Genomic DNA, 20,489 nt, shown 5'->3' with positions numbered 1-20,489 from the left:
ACTTTTGTCTTTCTATATTAGTTAATACAGAGGAGAATGGCCATATGGGCAGCTGCATATGTACATACTAATAAACTTCTTTTGCATACAGCTTTTTAAAATGTATTTATTTTTACCTTTCTTAGCTGGGAACATGGTCACCTTTTAAGGTCTATGTCCATCTTAAAAATAAACAAAATTTAAAACTTTAAGTCTTTAATCTGACAGGCTTTCTTGCTGCACCTTGTTGCGCATTAATCCATTAGCAAGACACGAATTTAAGTCCCCCTCCTTTTAAATGTCAGTGAATACGTTTCTCTTGGATGGGTGGAAGACAGATGATGGTTCAGACAACGCAGTTAGAATATAAGTCTGTAAAGGCTGAATGGCCTACAACAGAAAGGTGAAAGGTTTCAGTATGCCCAAATTTTATACGTAGTTCATTTTTGTGCAGATTGCACCTCTAGTGTTAAACTTTGTGCACACAGCTATAGTCCTATTTTTAACACTCTCGGTTAATAGAATTTTCTTTTATTGTATGATACGGAAATCTTATTTCTCCTCAAAGTTCTGCAGCTTTGCTCTGAGTTCTTTCTTGGTATATGGGTTTCTTCACATCACAAATCTCACATACATAACCTGACCCTACATTACCACTATTCTGGACCCTCAAACCAACAGTTTTCAGGTTATCCAAAAAACATAAAATATATAATTTTTAAATTGATTATTAAAAAAAAAAATTTCTGAGGTTTATGCCATCTCCAAGATAACTTCCTTTTTGATAAAATTTACTAGAATGTAGACTCTTCTTAGCTCTACCTAATTTTTTTTAAATGCCAGAATTCCAGTTGAAATTGCACTGGTATTTTTGCAGCACTGAATTGGCTATGATTATATCGATATAATGTTTTGATTGAATTTTAAAGCCAGGTAGGAAAATCATAAACAATATCATTATATTTTTAACCATAGACAACACCATTATTTTTGTACTGGTTTTTATTAGTGTGTTTTTTGATGAATAGCACAGAGGTACTTTATATCTGCACACTCTCTTTCAACATATTTTAGATATAAATAGCCTTACTGTGTCATTATGATCAACAACTAGCTAGAGAACCAATCCACACAAAGCTGTTATTTTAGTTGTAAGCTAATTTGGAGCTGAAGCTTGGTACATAGCTGGAGTTCATAGCTTCCATCCCCCACTCCCACCATGGTGCTTGACTCCTATTGTCTCATAGGGCATCTCACTCAGCAGGAAGGAGCATTCTTCATAATGTCAAATGCATGAATAGGATATCAGGAATAGTTCCCTCTCTCCCAGCGATGGCAACTGCAGCTGGAAACTATTAGTGGGAAGATCCTTTAGCCAGAGTCCCTTACTCTTAATTGCATGAACCTAGAGGATGATCCAGTTCGCCAGCATCTATCCACAAGTGAGAAATTATTTTAAGATGGCCCGATCACTTGCATAAACAAAGGAAGCCTGTGTTTTTTTTATTTTTATTCTTTTACACAAGACATACAGGAAATGATCCCATCAAATCCATAGATGTAGTGCAATATAGAGTTTGTCAGGCCAGTGCTCCTCACCTGACATATCCATCTACTGTATCAATACCTAAACAGTTATATCTCAGGCAACAGTCAAAAGAGCAAAGGAAGCTTGTTTTTTTAAACATTAGGCAAAATGAACATGCATGCAGGTACATATAACAAATTCACAGTTGGTCATTGGCTTAACATCATGCACCCTTCTTTCACTTGACATGTAACCCACTCTGCAGGCATCTGTCACATGGTGGTGTGGCTTTACTCTGCCTCATGCGCTTGCTCTAGAAAAATGGTCATATTTCCCTACCTTCTGCATGCTCATACCAGGTAATTACTGAAGTGGAGAAAGCACCTAAAGAGCTGCGAAAAGACCTTTTGAAACGCAAGAAAGAGGAACTTGCACAATCGCAGCACGCTCAGGTAACAGCATATGCTTTGTGCTTCTAAATCCAGAGAAACCATCTAACGTTTTCCTGATTCTGTAGTGGCCAATAAACACGTCTGTCCACTAACACTGTCATGTCCAACTAATTCTTAATCACTAAACATCATGTGCCATAATAGATTAGTAAATAAAAAAATAAATAAAAAAATAACACCTGCAAGTGGAATGGTATGGTTGGGTATTTTCATTAAAGTCATAGGTTTGCCTTATCATGGTTGGTGAAAACAAAGCTCTGGATCTTTTACCAGATAACAGGTATTGTTTACTAAAGCACAGGGGTAACATACAGTAAGCTTTGTGTTATTGGGTGTGTCACAAATGTAAATACTTTTTTGAATTACTAAAGTGTTGTTTTGGCATGTTTTTGGTATTGCTGGATGAAACTGGCTCTGATCATTTTGGTAATAATGGTAAATGTAGTGATGGGTATTTTGGTGCCATTATCAAAATGTGGAAAAAAGTATAAATTTATCAGGCTCCAATGATTGGATCACTGGTATGTGTGCTTCAAGATCCCTGAGATATTCGATGAGGCTGTACAGTGGATATAACCGCTCTTGCTGCCATGGTGGAAGTTGGTCACTTCTTCTCAATCCCTTCAGGGGTGGGGACAAGCATAATTTTATTTTCCACCTTTTGCAGTGTGCTGAGAATTTTGAGAAAACCCTCTATTGCTCTCAGTATACTTTATAATGGTAGGAGCTAATAAAATGGGATAATTTCCTTCCAGCATCCAATTCCTTCCTCTGACTCTGGAAGTAGGGCAGAAGGTTCAACGGGTAAGCACTGGCGTTGGTGCAAAGGAACCAAAAACGAATTGGTTATTTCCACTGCTGTTCTTTTAGCCCTTCCAATGCACATATGACAGATTCCAAAATTGTACTTGCTCATGCTTAGCTCTCAAAGGGCTAATTGTCATGTGTTGCTTTTAGTCTGCCTCTCATATTGTGGCTGTATTGTATTCTGATCTGCAGGGTGTTGCCCAGGTTATGATTCAATCATTTCAGTTGTCGTCATGTACTCTATTCAACGCCCAAATGCAGGATGTAAGTCTGTCGCTTGAGATGCTGTTTGGAGGTTTGCAGTTTGACTTTTGCATGTGTGTGTGTGTTCAGTTAGGATCATGGGTAGCTTTCTAGGGAAGCTGTTGCTAAGGAAAAATCTCATTTTAATTGAATTAAAAATAAAATTCTTGGGGTTTAGAAAGCAAAATATTGTTTTATTAGTAAAACTCCATCTTTTTCAGTGCACCAGTTCTTAAAGGATGTATCCACCCAAATTAAAAATAAATGGTTAAATCCACTGTGTAAATAACCATTTTATAGCATTCTCTCATGAAATGCAGCTATCCATAAGGCTTCCTTATGAAGTTTGCTTTAGACAAGTTTTTCTACTCCACCGAAATCCATTTAGAACTTTGAGTGGAGATAACCATGAAATCTGCTCCTGTCCCTTTTATCTCTGTATTTTTTAACATCTATTCAACGGACCTGTGATTGATACTGGATTCCAATAATCACTGTGGAGATATATATATATATATATATATATATATATATATATAATATATATCAGGACAGCTCATACCCAGCATGTAAGTTGATCCTTCGGGTGTAAAGCAGGCAATGGAGATCACCCAAATTCCAATATATAGAAAAACTAAATTGGAATCAGATTTTTCTTGGCCATCCTCATACCTGCTGAAGGATCCTAACCAATCCAAATTGTTTTTTAAAACTCTTAATAAATATAGGTGCTGCAGATTGAATTACATTTATATACCGTATATGCCGGTGTATAAGACGACCGGGCATATAAGACGACCCCCTAATCTTACAGTTGTTTAAGCATTTTTTTTCTTGTACTTGCCGTATAAGACGACCCCTTTCCGAGGCTTCCAACGCTTGATATTTCGTCCTTCTTGCTGGAGCAGGAGCTGGCGCCATATCCTCCTTCCTGCTTTTGCTGGAACCAATCATGGCGAGCGATGTATTCTATTAATGAATACAAAGCCTGCTTGGATTGGCAGAGGCTGTATCATCATCAGCCTGTGCCTCTCTGACTCTCAAAGCCAATCCGAGCAGGCTACAGAGTAGCCTGCTCGGATTGGCAGAGGTTGTTACTCCAATCCGAGCAGGCTCTGTATTCATTTGAATACATCGCTCACCGGGATTGGCCAGCGGTATATACTGTATGTAGCCGAAGCTACATACAGTATTACCGAACCCTCAGCAGGCATCCGAGGGGCTGATCCGGCGTATAAGACGACCCCCGATTTTTGGCCAGTTTTTTAAAGTGTAAAAGGTCTTCTTATACGCTGGAAAATACGGTGTGTATATATAATATATATATATATATATATTAGTTTACATACCCTGGCGGAATTTATAATTTTTTGATAATTTTTAAGAGAATATGAATGATAATACGAAAACTTTTTTTTTTCACTCATGGTTAGTGTTTGGCTGAAGCCATTTATTATCAATTGTGTTTACTCTTTTTTTTTTTTTTTTTTTTTTTTTTTTAAATCATAATCGCAACAGAGACTACCCAAATGACCCTGATCAAAGGTTTACATACCCCAATTCTTAATACTGTGTATTGCCCCCTTTAACATACAGATTGAAGTCTTTTGTGGTATTGGTGGATGAGGCTCTTTATCTTCTTAGATGGTAAAACTGCCCATGCCTCTTGGAAAAAGCCTCCAGTTCCTGTAAATTCTTGGGCTGTATTGCATGAACTGCATGTTTGAGATCTCCCCAGAGTGGCTCAATGATATTGAGGTCAGGAGATTGAAATGGCCACTCCAGAACTTTTACTTTATTCTGCTGTAGCCAATGACAGGTTGACTTGGCCTTGTGTTTTGGATCAATGTCATGTTTGAATGTCCAATTACGTCCCATGCGCTGATGAATGCAAATGTTCCTCCAGCATTTTTTGATAACATACTGCATTCATCTTGCCATCAATTTTGACCAAATTTCCTGTGCCTTTGTATCTTGCACACATCCTCAAAACATCAGGGATCCACCTCCGTGTTTCACAGTAGGAATGGTGTACCTTTCATCATAGGCCTTGTTGACTCCTCTCTAAATGTAGCGTTTATTGGCTGTGACCAAAAAGGTAAATTTTGTTTTCAATGACTTTGTGCCAGGTTTGAGGCTTGTTTCTGTGCTGTTTGGTGTATTGTCAGAAGGATACTTTGTGGCATTTGCGTAGTAATAGCTTTCTTCTGGCGAATCGACCATACAGCCCGTCTTTCTTCAAGTGCCTTCTTATTGTGCATCTTGAAACAGCCACACCACAAGCTTTCAGAGAGTCCTGTATTTCACCTGAAATTATTTGAGGGTTTTTCTTTGCATCCCGAGCAATTTTCCTGGCAGTTGTGGCTTAAATTTTAGTTGGTCTACCTGACGGTGGTTTGGTTTCAACAGAACCCCTCATTTTTCCTCTTCTTGACTAGAATTTGAACACTGCTGATTAGCATTCTCAATTCCTTGGATATATTTTTATATCCCTTTCCTGTTTTATACAGTTCAGCTACCTTTTCCCACAGAACCTTTGATGATTATTTTGCTTTCCCCATGACTCAGAATCCAGAAACGTCAGTGCAGCACTGGATAAAAGATGTAAGGGTGTGTCAGGAGTCCAGAAATGCATTGACCTTTTATATACACACACTAATTACAAGCAAACCGATCACAGGTGAGGATTGTTACCTTTAATCAAATCAAACCCCTTTGTGTAAACATGTGTGCATGTTATCAGGCTAAAATCACCAGGGTATTTAAACTTTTGACCGGGGTGATTTTGGGTAGTTTCTGTTGCTGTAATGATTTAAAAAGAGTAAACTCGATTGATAATAAATGGTTTCAGCCAAACACTAACCGTGAGTGAAAGAAATGTTTTTGCGTTGTCATTCATATTCTCTGGAATAATGGCCAAGAAACCATAAATTCTGCCAGGGTATGTAAACTTTTACGAACACAACTGTGTATATACTGCTAGACAAAATAGAAACCTGCTCCATTGTGGTTCATCATTAGGTACTTTGGTAACAATTTAAGTCTGAGTGCTAATCAAAAATCCTTTTAGAAAAAAAAATAACGCAATGCTTTTTTATTTAAATTTTTTTTTTTACAAGCAGAACATAATTTTTCTACAACGATGGCCACACCACATGATAGAACAGCCTTAGTTTAACCACTTTCATACTACCAAACATCATATGACGTCCTCAGCTTTCAGTGGTGATATCTGAATGGTGTCTGCAGCTGCAGGCATCATCCAGATATTGTTTTTTTCAGCCGGTGATTCCCTATACCATAGGAACAATCATAATAGCAGCTGTTCAGCTGATTGATCGTTCTTACCACCCTCCGGGGCTCTCCTGTGCGGTGTAGAGCCCGGAGAAGGAATCTGCTGGCGCTGGAAGGAAGCCATAGAGAAAACCGAAGGAGAGATGGTCCCCGGAAAACTCTGACTCTCAGAAGCCCAGGCGCGAAAATATGACGTAATGTCCAGGCCGCTGCAAGTTAACAAAGCCTGGGACTTGGCTGGAAAGCATCAGATTGTTCATATTTTATTTGATGCTTTCATAATGGAGGAGGAGAGATGCGGGGTCTTGTATATACGCACTATACCGATTACAAGGGATGTTTACATTCCTTGTAATAGGAGTAAAAGTGATCATGTCATATTTTTTTTTTTTAAAGATAAAGTGCAAGCGCCCCCGTCCCCGCAAGCTCGCATGCAGAAGCGAACGCATACTTAGGTTGCCCCCGCACATGTAAACAACATTCAAACCACACATGTGAGGTATCGCTACAAATGTTAGAGCGAGACCAATAATTCTAGCACTAGACTTCCTCTGTAACCTGTAAAAAAATCATGAAAACGCTTTTTTCCCCCAAAAGAATCGCATTTGAAAAATTACTGTGCAAATACCGTGTGACATAAAAAGTTGCAATGCCTGCCATTTTATTTCCCTAGGGTGTATAAAAATATATATATACTGTTTGGGGGTTCTGAGTAACTTTATAGCAAAAATATGATGATTTTTTACATGTAGGAGAGGAGTTCTGGAATTTGCACGGTATGGAAGTGGTTAAAGTATCTCCTAACAAAATCATTTTATAATATATACGTATTTTCATGCTACTGTTTTGCCGAACTTCTTTCCCATCATTGTTACAAGTTCCTAATTTTGAGATTTTCCCAGAATACTAATTTGGCACGCAACATGTCTTTTTATGTTTTGTGTCCACTACAGGGGTGCACCTTAATATGCGCACCTTTTTTTTTTAGTCTTGAGTAGGAGATATAAGAAAATCTGCTTGGCTACATTATTCATGCTGGTGCTGTAAAGGAATTGCACAAAATATTGTTATGCTATGGAGTGCAATGCGTGGGGTGGATCTTTTGAGAGCAACTAGCTTGGTTCTTAGTTCATAATTATTCTGGTCTGACATTTCTGCTGAATAGACGTCATGCTGGTAAAGTCAATGCTATTGTTTGCTTCCTTTGCATTAGTTTATACAGTATGCTTTTCTTTATATAAAAAATAAAAAATAAAATAAAAAATGCTGTGCGTTTGCTGTGCTTTTGTGTTTGGTTTTAAAATAATTCTTTCTTGGAAAAAATGGAAGTTCACTCTGTACAAGATATTAATCTATCTCTGTCTATGAAGTGATCTAAGCTTAGTCACTGAGATATGTCCCATTCTGATGAATGCTTGCAGTTGGTTTCACATAAATCCAGAGCAAGATGATATAGAACTGCTGTCAATAACGAAGTCTGGTTCGATCTGTTGTGTTAGTACTGCAGGCAAGATTGTACTCCTGCCTAGTTGTTATTGTAGGGAATCCAGTTTTACCTTTTCTCCAAATAATTGAAATTGCTTTGATTTTAAATTGAATACTGCAGCACTTGAACTGATAAATTCAGAACTGGTATTCCTGCCCAGTGATCAAAATACAGGTATTTTAGAGACTTCAAATTCCAATAGCCCTTTGTCCCACTGTCCCCATTTGATAGGCTGAAAACTTGACTTCGAGACGCAATTCTATATGACAGCAAGTGTCCACTTAATATGGATTATATAGGAGTCATGACAACAACAGAAAATCACTTTTCTTTAAGTATGTACAGTGCGGGGGAAAAAAAATTATATTTTATTCCCTGCTGATTTTGTACATTTGCCCACTAACAAAGCAATGATCAGTCTATAATTTTAATGGTAGGTTTATTTTACCAGTGAGAGACAAAATAATAACAAAAATATCCAGAAAAATGCATTTCAAAAAAAGTTATTGATTTACATTTTAATGAGTGAAATAAGTATTTTACCCCTTCGCAAAACATGACTTAGTACTTGGTGGCAAAACCCTTGTTGGCCATCACAGAGGTCAAACCTTTCTTGTAGTTGGTTACCACCAGGTTTGCATTAGGGATTTTGTCCCTCTCCAAGTCATTAAAGAGGAGCTGCAGTCTGCTCACATGATCTGTAATAAAAACATCTTTGCCATTCTGAAGTTTTCCACCAACCACTTTGCATATTATTTTATATATACTGTGATTTTGTACTTAACAAAAATGCTGCAGAAATTTCCCTCTACCAAGTCTGACTGTAATAATTTTAACTGTGGGCAGCTAAAGCTGCTGCCTGTTCACTTCCTGTTCACCTCCTCCAGCCATGCAGCTTTCATTGGACCTTTTATGGCTCACCCCCTCCCCCTTTTGGCAAACGCTCACAAGAGTGAGAAAGAGAGAGCTTTGCATGATGTCATAAGCCTAGGCTTTTTACCAGACAAGAAACAGGAAGTGGGCTGTATAAGATGTTTGCTGGCAGAAAAAAATAAAATTTGCTACCCAAAGTTAGAACAACAAGGGTAGAAGATTTAATAGATGGAAAGATGAAAAAAAACTACTGAAGTTCTGCTTTACGGTTTTGAGCCTGGTGTTTGGTAACTTGAATCTTCAGCTCCCTCCACATATTTTCTATGGGATTAAGGTCTGCAGACTGGCTAGGCTACTCCAGGACCTTAATGTGCTTATTCTTGAGCAACTCCTTTATTGCCATGCCCATGTGTTTTGGAATACCCATCCATGACCCATTTTCAATGCCCTTGCTGAGGGATAGAGGTTCTCGCCCAAGATTTGACAGAACGTGTCCTTGTCCTACATTCCTTTTGATGCAGTGAATTTGTCCTGTCCCCTTAGCAGAAAATCACCCTGAGAGCACAATGTTTCCACCTCTGTTTGACGATGGGGATTGTGTTCCTGAGGTCAGGCAGTATTCCTCTTCCTCCAAACACGGCAAGTTGATTTTGGCCTCACCTGACCACAACTTTCACCCAGTTCTCCTCTTAATCATTCAGATGTTCATGAACAAACTTCAGACAGGCCTTTACATGTGCTTTCTTGAGCAGGGGGACCTTGCTGGCACTACAGGATTTCAGTCCTTCACGGTGTAGTGTGTTACCAATTGTTTTCTTGGTGACTATAGTCCCAGCTGCCTTGAGATCATTGACAAGATTTCCTTGTGTAGTTCTGGGCTGATTCCTCACCATTCTCATGATCAGTGAAACTCCATGAGGTGAGGTCTTGCATGAAGCCCCAGACAGGGAGAGATTGACAGTTATTTTTTGTTTCTTCCATTTGCGAATAATCGCATCAACTGTTGTTACCCTCCCACCAAGCTGCTTGGCGATTGGTGTTGTAGCCCATTACAGCCTTGTGTAGCTCTACAATCTTGTCCCTGACATCCTTGGACAGCTCTTTGGTCCTGGCCATGGTGGAGAGATTTGAATCTGATTGATTACTTCTGTGGATAAGTGTCTCTTGTACAGGTAACAAGCTGAGATTAGAAGCACTCCCATCTTGCTGATTGATAGGGGATCAAATACTTATTTCGCTCATTAATATGCAAATCAATTTATAACTATTTTGACATGTGTTTTTCTGGATTTTTTTTGTTGTTCTATCTCTGTTAAAATACCCTACCATTAAAATTATAGACAGTTTCTTTGTCAGTGGGCAAACGTACAAAATCAGCAGGGGATCAACCCCCCCCCCCCCCCCCCCCGTATGTCCTGGGCTGGGACCCTTTAATCAGTGACCCTGTAGATCAGGGGTCTCCAAACTATGGCCCTCCAGTTGTTCAGGAACTACAATTCCCATCATGCCTAGTCATGTCTGTTAATGTCAGAGTCTTACAATGCCTCATGGGATGTGTAGATCCGCAACAACTGGAGGGCCATAGGTTGGAGATCCCTGGTGTAGATGATTACCTTGATGTATGAAATCAAGTGTGAATATCTTTGAAATTGTCCCATCTTTCTTGCGGTGGGGGACTGGAGTGGTGTCCTTAAGAATTTAATGTAGTCAATGGGGATACTAAAATCCTTTAAATGTCTTCAAAGATTGACATAATATAGAGATACTTACCAATTACCAAATTGTTTGTCTGAGTTTGCTGTGTTTCCAATGTATACTGATTGTGAATAGTAACTGTTGCTGTGACATAAGCAGTAGTCGATCTGCAAAGTAGTTTTATAGATGTGTGTACCACACATGTTCTAATTGTATTGGTTAAAATTCAAATCATTGTAGAAACCCTCTAATCGATAACTTTGGCTCTCTGTAAACTGTTCTGGAATTAACTTTAAAAATGCCTTGATAGGAACAAGAGTTTGTCATGAAGCAGCAGCAAGAGTTGGATGGATCCCTGAAGAAGATTATTCACCAGCAGAAGATGGAGCTGGCCAACATAGAGCGAGAGTGCTTAAATCATAAACAGCAGCTCCTGAGAGGTATCTATCTTACAGAAATATAAAATATGCCCTACTACCTGAGAATAATGTGGATCATTCATGACCTGTCATTTTTCCCTGAATGTTAAAAATATGATTTGTTACAGCACGGGAAGCCGCAATTTGGGAGCTTGAAGAACGTCACCTGCAAGAAAAGCACCAGCTGCTGAAACAGCAGCTAAAGGATCAGTATTTCATGCAGAGACACCAGCTACTGAAAAGGCATGAGAAGGTATAGCACATTTATTAAACTCAAATGCTGCAATTGTATTACCATGTAGCTTCAGTGATACCAGTAAACGGGCAACCCTGTTACTAGCCAGGTTTGGGCAAATGTAATTATGCTCTGATTATTAGACTCCCATGCCCCCCCCCCCCCAAACTTCCCACAAACAGTTGGTGGGCTGGGGGTGTTTGCTACATTCTGAGAACACCTATAGCTTTCACTTATCTGAGATGATGCTCTGTATTGCTAATACGTTTGGATAAATGGTTGTCTACTGCAACATGTGGCTCTCTGCTAAATTTAGTGCAACCATCATCGGTGTCAAGGCAAATACTTGCCATGAGAAACCTGATAGTTCAGAACAATTGGGGGGCTGTGAAGCCCTGGAGCGATTAACTAGACTGACGGATGATAACCACTTTGTGAAATGTCAAAAGAACTCGTATCACATTAGACATGTGCATTCGTGTTCGTCCGAATGCATTTTTGTCCGAATTTCAGCTATTTTCTTTTTTCGTTTTGACAAACGATAACGAAAGCACAGAATCCGAAAAAGAAAAGATCCGACATAAATAAATGCTTTATTTTCATTTTCATTGTTACAACAGTTCGATATATAATAGGAGATTCGACGTGACTCTGACAATAACAATCTGTGTCTATAGAACCTGTGGTCGAATGTGCCTAACCTTACCTCTATTAGTCCAAGATTATATAGAGAAAATATTCGACAGAGAAAAAAGATTTGACAGAGAGAAAAGATTCTGCAAGTTACTGTCCTAAAAAGTGTTTGGGGACTCGGGTCCTGCCCCAGGGGACATCTATCAATGCAAAAAAAAGTTTTAAAAACCAGTTTTTTCAGGAGCAGTGATTTTAATAATGATTAAAGTGAAACAATAAAAGTGTAATATTCCTTTAAATTTCGTAGCTGGGGGGTGTCTATAGTATGCCTGTGAAGGGGCGCATGTTTCCCGTGCTTAGAACTGTCCCTGCACAAAGTGTCATTTATGCAGGAAAAAAAGTCCTTTAAAATCACTCGCAGCTATTATGAATTGTCGGCTCCGTAATACAGAGAACACTCATTGAAAGTCATTGATTAAATAAAATTGACGTGGGGTTCCCCCTAAAAATCCATACCAGACCCTTTATCCGAGCATGCAACCTGGCAGGCCGCAGGAAAAGAGGGGGGGACGAGAGAGCGGCCCCCCCTCCCTCCTGAACCGTACCAGGCCACATGCCCTCAACATTGGGAGGATGCTTTGGGGGTCTGTGACCCCTCAAAGCACCTTGTCCCCATGTTGATGAGGAGAATGGCCTCATCCCCACAACCGTGGGCTGGTGGTTGTGGGGGTCTGCGGGCGGGGGGCTTATCAGAATCTGGAAGCCCCTTTTAACAAGGGGACCCCCAGATCCCCCCCCCCCTGTTTGAAATGGTAAGGGGGGTACAAAAGTACCCCTACCATTTCACAAAGAAAGTGTAAAAAATAGCTAAATAAGACAAACACACTTTTGAAAGATTCCTTTATTAAAAATAAAAAAAAGATTCCAGCAGTGGTAATCCACTCTTGCTATCCAGCGACGGATCTCCGGGGTCCAGCGATGGATGATCTGATCCAGCGCAGCGAATCCATCCATCTTCTGTCTCCACGGAGGAGACACTGCGGGGATTCCGGCGGCCTGACGTTTGTTATATGACCCCGCCCCCCTCTGACGCTAGGGAAAACCCGGGCTTTCCTGTGACGTATGGGTGATAAAGGGTCTGGTATGGATTTTTAGGGGGACCCCACGTCAATTTTTTTTCATCTGACGCAGGGTTCCCCTTAATATCCATACCAGACCTGAAGGGCCTGGTAATTGAATTTGGGGGACCCCCACGCTTTCTTTTTTCTTTTTTTATTTATCAATGACTTTCAATGAGTGTTCTCTGTATTACGGAGCCGACAATTCATAATAGCTGCGAGTGATTTTAAAGGACTTTTTTTCCTGCATAAATTACACTTTGTGCAGGGACAGTTCTAAGCACCAGAAACATGCGCCCCTTCACAGGCATACTATAGACACCCCCCCCCCCCCTACGAAATTTAAAGGAATATTACACTTTTATTGTTTCACTTTAATCATTATTAAAATCACTGCTCCCGAAAAAACGTCCGTTTTTAAAACTTCTTTTTTGCATTGATACATGTCCCCTGGGGCAGGACCCAGGTCCCCAAACACTTTTTAGGACAGTAACTTGCAAATTAGCCTTTAAAATTAGCACTTTAGATTTTGAACGTTGGAGTCCCATAGACTTTAATAGGGTTTTAAAGTTCACACGAAGTATGCTATATACTAGCTCCGTCGAATCTTCTTTATACATTCGACAGACACCATAAGCCTTCAAAGACAGATTTGACCGTAATTCATGTGGATTTTCGGACGAATGCAATTTTTGAACGAAAAACGAAATAAATAAAAACAAATTTTGGGAGTAACTAAATAAATAAATTTTTCGGACGAAAACGAAATTCCGAAACGAAAATATTTTACTCTGCACATGTCTATATCACATACACATTTCCTCAAGTTGGAGAACCCTAAGCTGGCAGTATTTCCTGCAATCAAGTCTGGGTTAATGGGGGAATCCCTCCCGTGTAGCTATTGTTTTCACCCAGCGGGTGGGGGAGAGGGGTGCAAAGGAACCATGTGGGCCAGGAGAGCATACAGTTATTAGTTTCTTTAGCCTCTGGCAGTAATCACATGAAAAATCAGATAGGCTGTTTGTACCCAAGCTGGGTTATATGGTTACCAATGGCATAGTTCACACCAGTGCAGTCAGTTCCAGGGAAAAAAAAGTAGAACATACTGCACTTCCGGAGGTCAAGTGGTTAATGTTCTACATCCCAGGATGTACGTACTTGATGTCGAGGAATTAAAATTTTAAGATCCCCCTTCACACTGCCTAAAGTGATGCTTCACCACCGTATTTGCGGCGCTAGCGGGGTGCTTTTAACCCCCTCTAAGGGCTGGATAAAGGGTTAAAAACGGCGCCTTGCAGGTGCTTCTGTGGCGCTGCCCATTGATTTCAATGGGCAGAGGCGCTTTAGCAGCAGTGTATATACTGCTCCTAAAGCACCTCAATGAAACTACTTGCAGGACTTTTTTTGACGTCCTGCCAGTGCAGAGCCCCAGTGTGAAAGCCTGATTGCAGATTAAGCTTTACAAGCGCTATTTTTAGTGCTAAAGAGCCTGAAAAATGCTTGTAGTGTGAAAGGGGTCTAAAACTTTTTCCTACACCCTCTTGTAGGTGTGTAGATTTGGTCCTGTTGTATCTCTGTTGACTTGCACATTGTTAGTTTGAGTAGATGGTTTTCTGAAAATGTAACTCAATTCCACAATTATGGCTTCCTAAATTGTTCTGAAACTACAACTTCAGGCTAACCCTGCAATGCAAAACCTAAATGTAATTTAAGACAGATATCAGGGCATTGCTGCCCTTCTAATTTAACAGCAGATGGAAAGCCACAGGTTGGGAAATGTTAAGATAACACCAGCATTGTGAACAATATCACAAGGCATGATAAGAATCCACTGAATAGCTACTACACCCTTTGTACTTTAACTGCTGTCACTTTTAATATAACCATGCTTGTGTCTCATGCCAACCACCCACTTGTAGCTACAGAAAGCCAAAACAGAGGTACAGGAAACTAATAGAAACATAGTGAGCCTAACAATCTACAGTATGTAATTGAAGCTGAACATCAAACCAATTTAATAAAATAATAAAAGTTAATCAAAACATTTGTAAAGGGCAAATTCACCCTAAAAAATAAAAACACTCTACCCACCTTACCTAACATGAGCTAGACTCCTCCTGTCTCAGGTATTTACTTATCTGTTCGTAATGGTGGCAGCCTCTTCTAATTTTACACCCTCAGTGCAGAAATCTTCTACGAAGTAACCTCACTAAGGCTGAGTTCACACTGGCATTAAGAGCAGGCGTTTGAGAGGCATTAAAAGGGCCCCTCAAACGCCTATGCACAAGATATAATCAACAGCACATTGTGCTGTTCACACTAAGCGTTAGCGTCGCTTCAAAATGAAAGCCCCATGTCGAGTCAGAAGGCGTCTGAAGCCTTTCAACGCCTCCCATTCAAGTCTATGGTAACGCCTCATAAATGCTCTGGCAGGCAGTTGCGGAGCTGTTGCGGGGCGTTAAGATTTGTTTATTTACTGTAATGGAATATACATTTTTGGAGCAGTTTTAACGCTCGTCAAACACTTCAAAACTCCCCATAGGGCGTTTGGGGAGCATCTTTAACTCCTCATTAAATCCTTGTAAAATGCCTGTCTAATGCCTATACTAAGGCTCATTGACGCCTGTCTGACACCCATACGAACGCCATAGAAATGCTATAGGAGCGTTTGTTGAGCGTTAGAAATTTAGTCAAGTGTGAACAAGCCCTTAGGCTTAAATAGGGCCAGCATAGCTTGTTCAGTGTAGAACTATAAACCCATTCATATAATTGGTGAGTTTCTGCACATATATTGCCATAAAAGATTTCTGCACCAAGGCTGTAAATATCCCGGGGAGGTTCTAGCTTACCAGGGTCTAGGTATGAAGTGCAGCAAAGAAAAGTAATTGTATAGGTGTGGTGGAATTAAAAGCTTATCAGCTTAGCTTGCAGTATTAACTCACACCTAAGGGTAAAACAAATCTTAATGCCCAAGCCCAATTTTGCAACTTTGACACGTGTTGGTAAAACATTACATATCATAACAACTACTTTGTGTATCCAGATGGATTATTCTGTATTTTTTCAGGACAAATTAGGCTTTCATTTGGTGGTAAATGATAATAGATATCCCCTGATTTTATATATATATATATATATATATATATATATTATAATATTTGTGACAGTACAGTTCCCTGTCCTAGTAATTGTCACCCAGATTTCTCAAATAGGCAGGTTGAGGGGCTCCAGGGGTATTTAATGTGGATGAATTTGTTTTATCAGTTTCCTCCAAAGTTTGTAAAATCCAGTTGGGGACCTGGAGCCTGGAGATTCCTTAGCGTTATGAGTGGGAAGGTATCTCCAATCCTGGGACCGGGTTTTGGGAACAGCCAGGAATCTGGCTGGCTGATTGAGCAGGTGGGTCCTGGGCTTATAGCAGAGTCAGGATTAGAGTCCATTCACACAGGGGCAACACAACTTCCAGCGCGACTTTGGGAGGCAACTTGGACACGGCTTGAGTATGAATCACAGCGCGACTTGAGGCAACTTACAAGGCAACTTGAAGTTGCTTCCAGGACAGGAGATTTTGCCAGTGGCGAATCGCATAATCAGCTCTGTGGGAGGGAGGGGTTTTCCTAGAGAACCATTTTTTACTTCCTGGAAAGTTGCTTTAGTTAAGACAGGGGATCCGACTTTGAGGCAACTTCCATTGAAATCAATGGATACAAGTTGCCTAGTCAGATTGAAGTAGTACAGGTACCTTTTCTGAAGTCTAAGCGACCTCAGTAGTGTACACTATGATGGCTCTGATTCGCTTACATTGATTTTATCATGTTGCGCGATTTGAGGTGACTTGGGACGATTTAATTTTGGATCCAAAGTTGCACCTGTGTGAATGGACTCTTAGGGTTCTGGGCTCCACCCAGAGAGACAGGAGGTCTCCAGGAGTCCAGAGAGTGCAGGTGTGCACTAGAGAAAGCCAGAGACCCAAGTCTAAGGATGAGAGTGAGGGGCTGCTTTCTAGACAGACGCTGTGTGCATCTAAGGAGACCAATGAGAGCCTGAAGTGGAAGGTCTGAGCAGCAAAGAAGCTGAAAAGAGGTACAGTAGTTGTACAGGAACCCTGTTGTATGGCCAAGAGGGCTAAAGCGTAAAGCATAAGTGGCAGTATTGCTGAAGTGAGCCAGGTGGCTTGGCATTTTTCATTTATTGTTTTTGGGAAAAGAACTCCTGTGTGGGCAACCAAGTGCATGTATGAACTTTTATCTTGTTCCTTTTAATTAAAGTGGGCTACCATGCCCTTAAACTAAAGTTCCTGTTTGCTGTGAACTTACTCAAAAGGCATCTACCACTGAGTTAAACATCCCCCAATGTCACAAAATATATATATATATATATATATATATATATATATATATATATATATATATATATATATATATATATATATATATATATTATAAAACAATAACTGTATATGTCTTACTACTACCATAACCTACCACCAAAGAACAACCCAAAATAAATTCTCCAGCTCCTGACGATCGTAGCGACCAAATATGTGTATGTTAGATGTAGATAGTTACCTACCTAAAACAACGATACAAATTAAGAAGAAAAAAAATTTCCAGAAAAATACTGACCTGACCCAAACACTAACTCTGGGTGGGGCTGACCTAGATCAAACCTCGAGATATGTATATATATATGTGTATTTTTTTTTCTCTATCTCTGCAAAGACATAGAAAGATGCCATGTGTCTGTCTCGTTCATTCAGAGACAGAAAACACGGGGGCGGGCTTCACAGTGACTGATCACTGTGATAGCCAATCGGAGGCTATCACAGCAATCAGGTGACCCGGCATGTGACTTTTGAATCTATTTGTATCCTTCTGCTCTAGCTGGTGGTGGTTCATATGATCTAGGATCATATTCTACCAATTATGTTTCCATCTGCAGGAAATGGAACAAATGCAAAGGTATAACCAGCGACTTATAGAAGAACTAAAAAATAAGCAAACTCAGGAGAGGGCGCGGCTGCCAAAAAATCAGCGAAGTGATGCCAAGACTCGTATGGCTATGTTTAAGAAGAGTCTGAGGATTAATTCATCTGGATCTCCAGAGCAGGACAGGGAGAAGATTAAACAGGTAAAGCTGTTGACAAATTGTTGTCTGTGAATCCAAGAGTCTTTTTTTTTTTTTTTTTTTTAAGGTACTTGCATGACAAGACCAGGTAAAAAGCAAGTGATGCTCTCAACTTCGAATGATCTGACTTACCCTTCAGAGGGGCTCATTATTGCACAAGAACATTTTTCTAGTTTGTTAGAATATCACGCTGTGAGGAGACTGAGATGTTTTTCCCACTTCCATGGAGTAAAGGGGAGGTTGGGAAGTACCGTGCATGCACCGCATGGTCCTTCAGCCCTGAGTCCTGGCACTGGAGCCTGTCATTAAAGGATGGGCAGATTGCAAATATGATGTTTTTCCCACTTGTACTTTATGTAGAACTTCATATTGTAAAAGTTACAACAAAGATAATTTAGGGGCAGTTTGGGGAGAATCTAATTAACCTACCAGTATAGATTTGGCTTATGGAATAAACTGGATCCCCCAGAGGAGATGCACATAGAGAGAACCTACAAACACAATACTGAAAGGGTCCCTGAAGGAAGTTGAGGAATTGGACCCTGGTTTCAAGGCCTAACCTAAACCACTATTCTGTTTTTTTATTATTCTGAGTCTTCAGTAATGAAAGCATTAGCTATCATTTGATAATATTACTACTTGTTATACGTAAAAATGAAGTTCATTAAATTGTTAATTTAGCTCATTTTAATGTTTCAGTAATTTATATGGTTCTAAATATTTTTTAATTCACTTTTTTCTTATTATTATTCCAAGTTTGCCGTCCAAGAAGATAAGCGACAAAAGAATGAGAGATTGGCTCAGCACCAGAAACACGAAAACCAAATGCGAGATTTACAGCTTCAGTGTGATGCCAACATCCGAGAGCTGCAGCAGCTACAGGTTAGAACTATGTAATGAAATATAGGTGTCGGTCTTGCCTGATGATTAATGGAAGCAACAGCAGGGCACACAATGGTATATCCCTATAAATGAATGATCTAGATTGGGGGATAGGAGAATGTGTACTCGCTCCATAAGACACACAGACATTACCCCCCTTTTTTTGGGGGGGGGGGGGTGCATCTTATGGAGCGAAAAATATGGTATATACGACTGAGGCTGTGTCTATTATTGACACAATGTGCTTTTGGATGATAAATATCCCCTGCTCCTTGAAGTCCCTGCAAATCTGAGGTATTGCTATTGTTTGACCATTGTGGACTGTGTTCATCTATCATTTGAACACATCCCATTGCCAATAATTCAAGACATTACATTTGAACTAGTTGGTAGAATAATCTTTATATCCATTTAGATATGTTGCAGTTAAATCTATATGCCAATTGCACTCCCTTCGAGTGCTTATTGTGTCGCATGTGAATTACCATTGGTCGATGACATTCCGGCTGGTATCCATGCATGGCTCTGACGGACCATTAGCTCTCTTCACTTGTTGAGTTTTTTCTGCTGTTGTGTGGAATGCTTACACTTGGGGTCAGTATTTTCAGCTGCTAAACTTTCTGGCTTTGTTATAATATACATCGCTGTGTGTGATCGCTGTGTATGAACTGTATGATTGTAGTATGTATATCGTTGTACTCTTGCATATTTCTGATGACACATACTCTATCATCATAGACTTAAGCTACAGCTTTGGAAGTTTCAAGCCCTTTTAGTCCTTGAAGAAGATCAACACTGTGTGTTTTTGAAACATGTTGTATGCGATGTTGGTTGACAGCTTTCGGGCTTCCCTTTCAGCTGGTTTGACATCTGCCCCAAACAATATGTGTTTGTTTTTATCGCCTTGAATTTTTAGTTATTTATGCCATTTGTCATACATATGTCATTTATACATCAATAAATTTAGTAATTTTTTACGATTATGGTTTGTGGTCTGTTTAAGATCCCAACTTGAGGAACCCATTTTTTTTTACTCCCTTTGAAAGTATTCGGGGGGTTCCTCTGCTTGGTCTGTCCCAGAAGGTGGCTTTTTTGGTTGCTATCACCTCTGCTCGCAGAGTGTTGGAACTGTAGGCGTTACCATGTCATACTTCTGACCTGGTAAAACAAAGATGAAGTGGTTGTTTTCCCTTGTCTGTGATTCCCTCCTCTGATTCCTTTTGACTAAGGACATTGTATTGCCTTCCCTGTGTCCCAGGTCAAAATGTCCTAAGGGTTTCACCTTACATGCCCTGGATGCGTTTGGGTGATTTGGGGGTATTTGGCAGTCACAGGGTCTTTTCGGAGATCAGACTCACTGTTTGTGATCATGGACGGGCCAAAAAAGGGGCTGTCTGGTTCTTCTGTGACCTTTTCTAGATGGATCAGACAGACAATGACTCTGGCCTATTCTATCAGGGGTTGGATTCCTCTTTTCCCTGTTACGGTGCATTCTACTTGGCTGCTTACTGTTTCTTGGGCCATCATCAGGCGTCAGCTGCACTGGTTTGCAAGGCGGCCACTTGGTCGATGGTATACACTTTCGCAAATTTCTACCACGTGGCTGTGCTGGCATCTGAGGATGCTTCTTTTGGCCGCAAGGTGTTGCGGGCTGCTGTTTAGGGGGTCTAATCTCTCTCTGGGGGGTGTATTGTTCAGGTTGAGCTCCAGTTCTGTGT

At 40.1% G+C, this 20,489-nt stretch overlaps 1 protein-coding gene across 4 annotated transcripts in view; it reads left to right on the top strand.

The window, feature by feature from the left end:
- SLK (STE20 like kinase) overlaps positions 1 to 20,489 on the top strand; it is a 121,327-nt gene that overhangs the window by 89,042 nt on the left and 11,796 nt on the right. The window contains exons 13-18 of one of the 4 annotated variants that reach the window (XM_077455252.1): positions 1,867 to 1,959; positions 2,959 to 3,030; positions 10,668 to 10,797; positions 10,905 to 11,029; positions 17,704 to 17,892; positions 18,646 to 18,771. In XM_077455252.1, coding sequence (XP_077311378.1) covers positions 1,867 to 1,959; positions 2,959 to 3,030; positions 10,668 to 10,797; positions 10,905 to 11,029; positions 17,704 to 17,892; positions 18,646 to 18,771 — 735 coding nt within the window. The remainder of the gene's footprint in view (positions 1 to 1,866; positions 1,960 to 2,958; positions 3,031 to 10,667; positions 10,798 to 10,904; positions 11,030 to 17,703; positions 17,893 to 18,645; positions 18,772 to 20,489) is intronic. The other 3 variants (XM_077455254.1, XM_077455253.1, XM_077455255.1) reach the window with 3 other exon arrangements.

This window comes from Lithobates pipiens, unplaced genomic scaffold (genome assembly GCF_037356315.1).
Source record: "Lithobates pipiens isolate NorthernLeopardFrog02 unplaced genomic scaffold, aLitPip1_a1.2 Scaffold_25, whole genome shotgun sequence".
Classification (NCBI taxonomy): Eukaryota; Metazoa; Chordata; class Amphibia; order Anura; family Ranidae; genus Lithobates; species Lithobates pipiens.
Note: the sequence above shows the minus strand (reverse complement) of the source record. Positions and strands in the feature narration are given on the sequence as shown.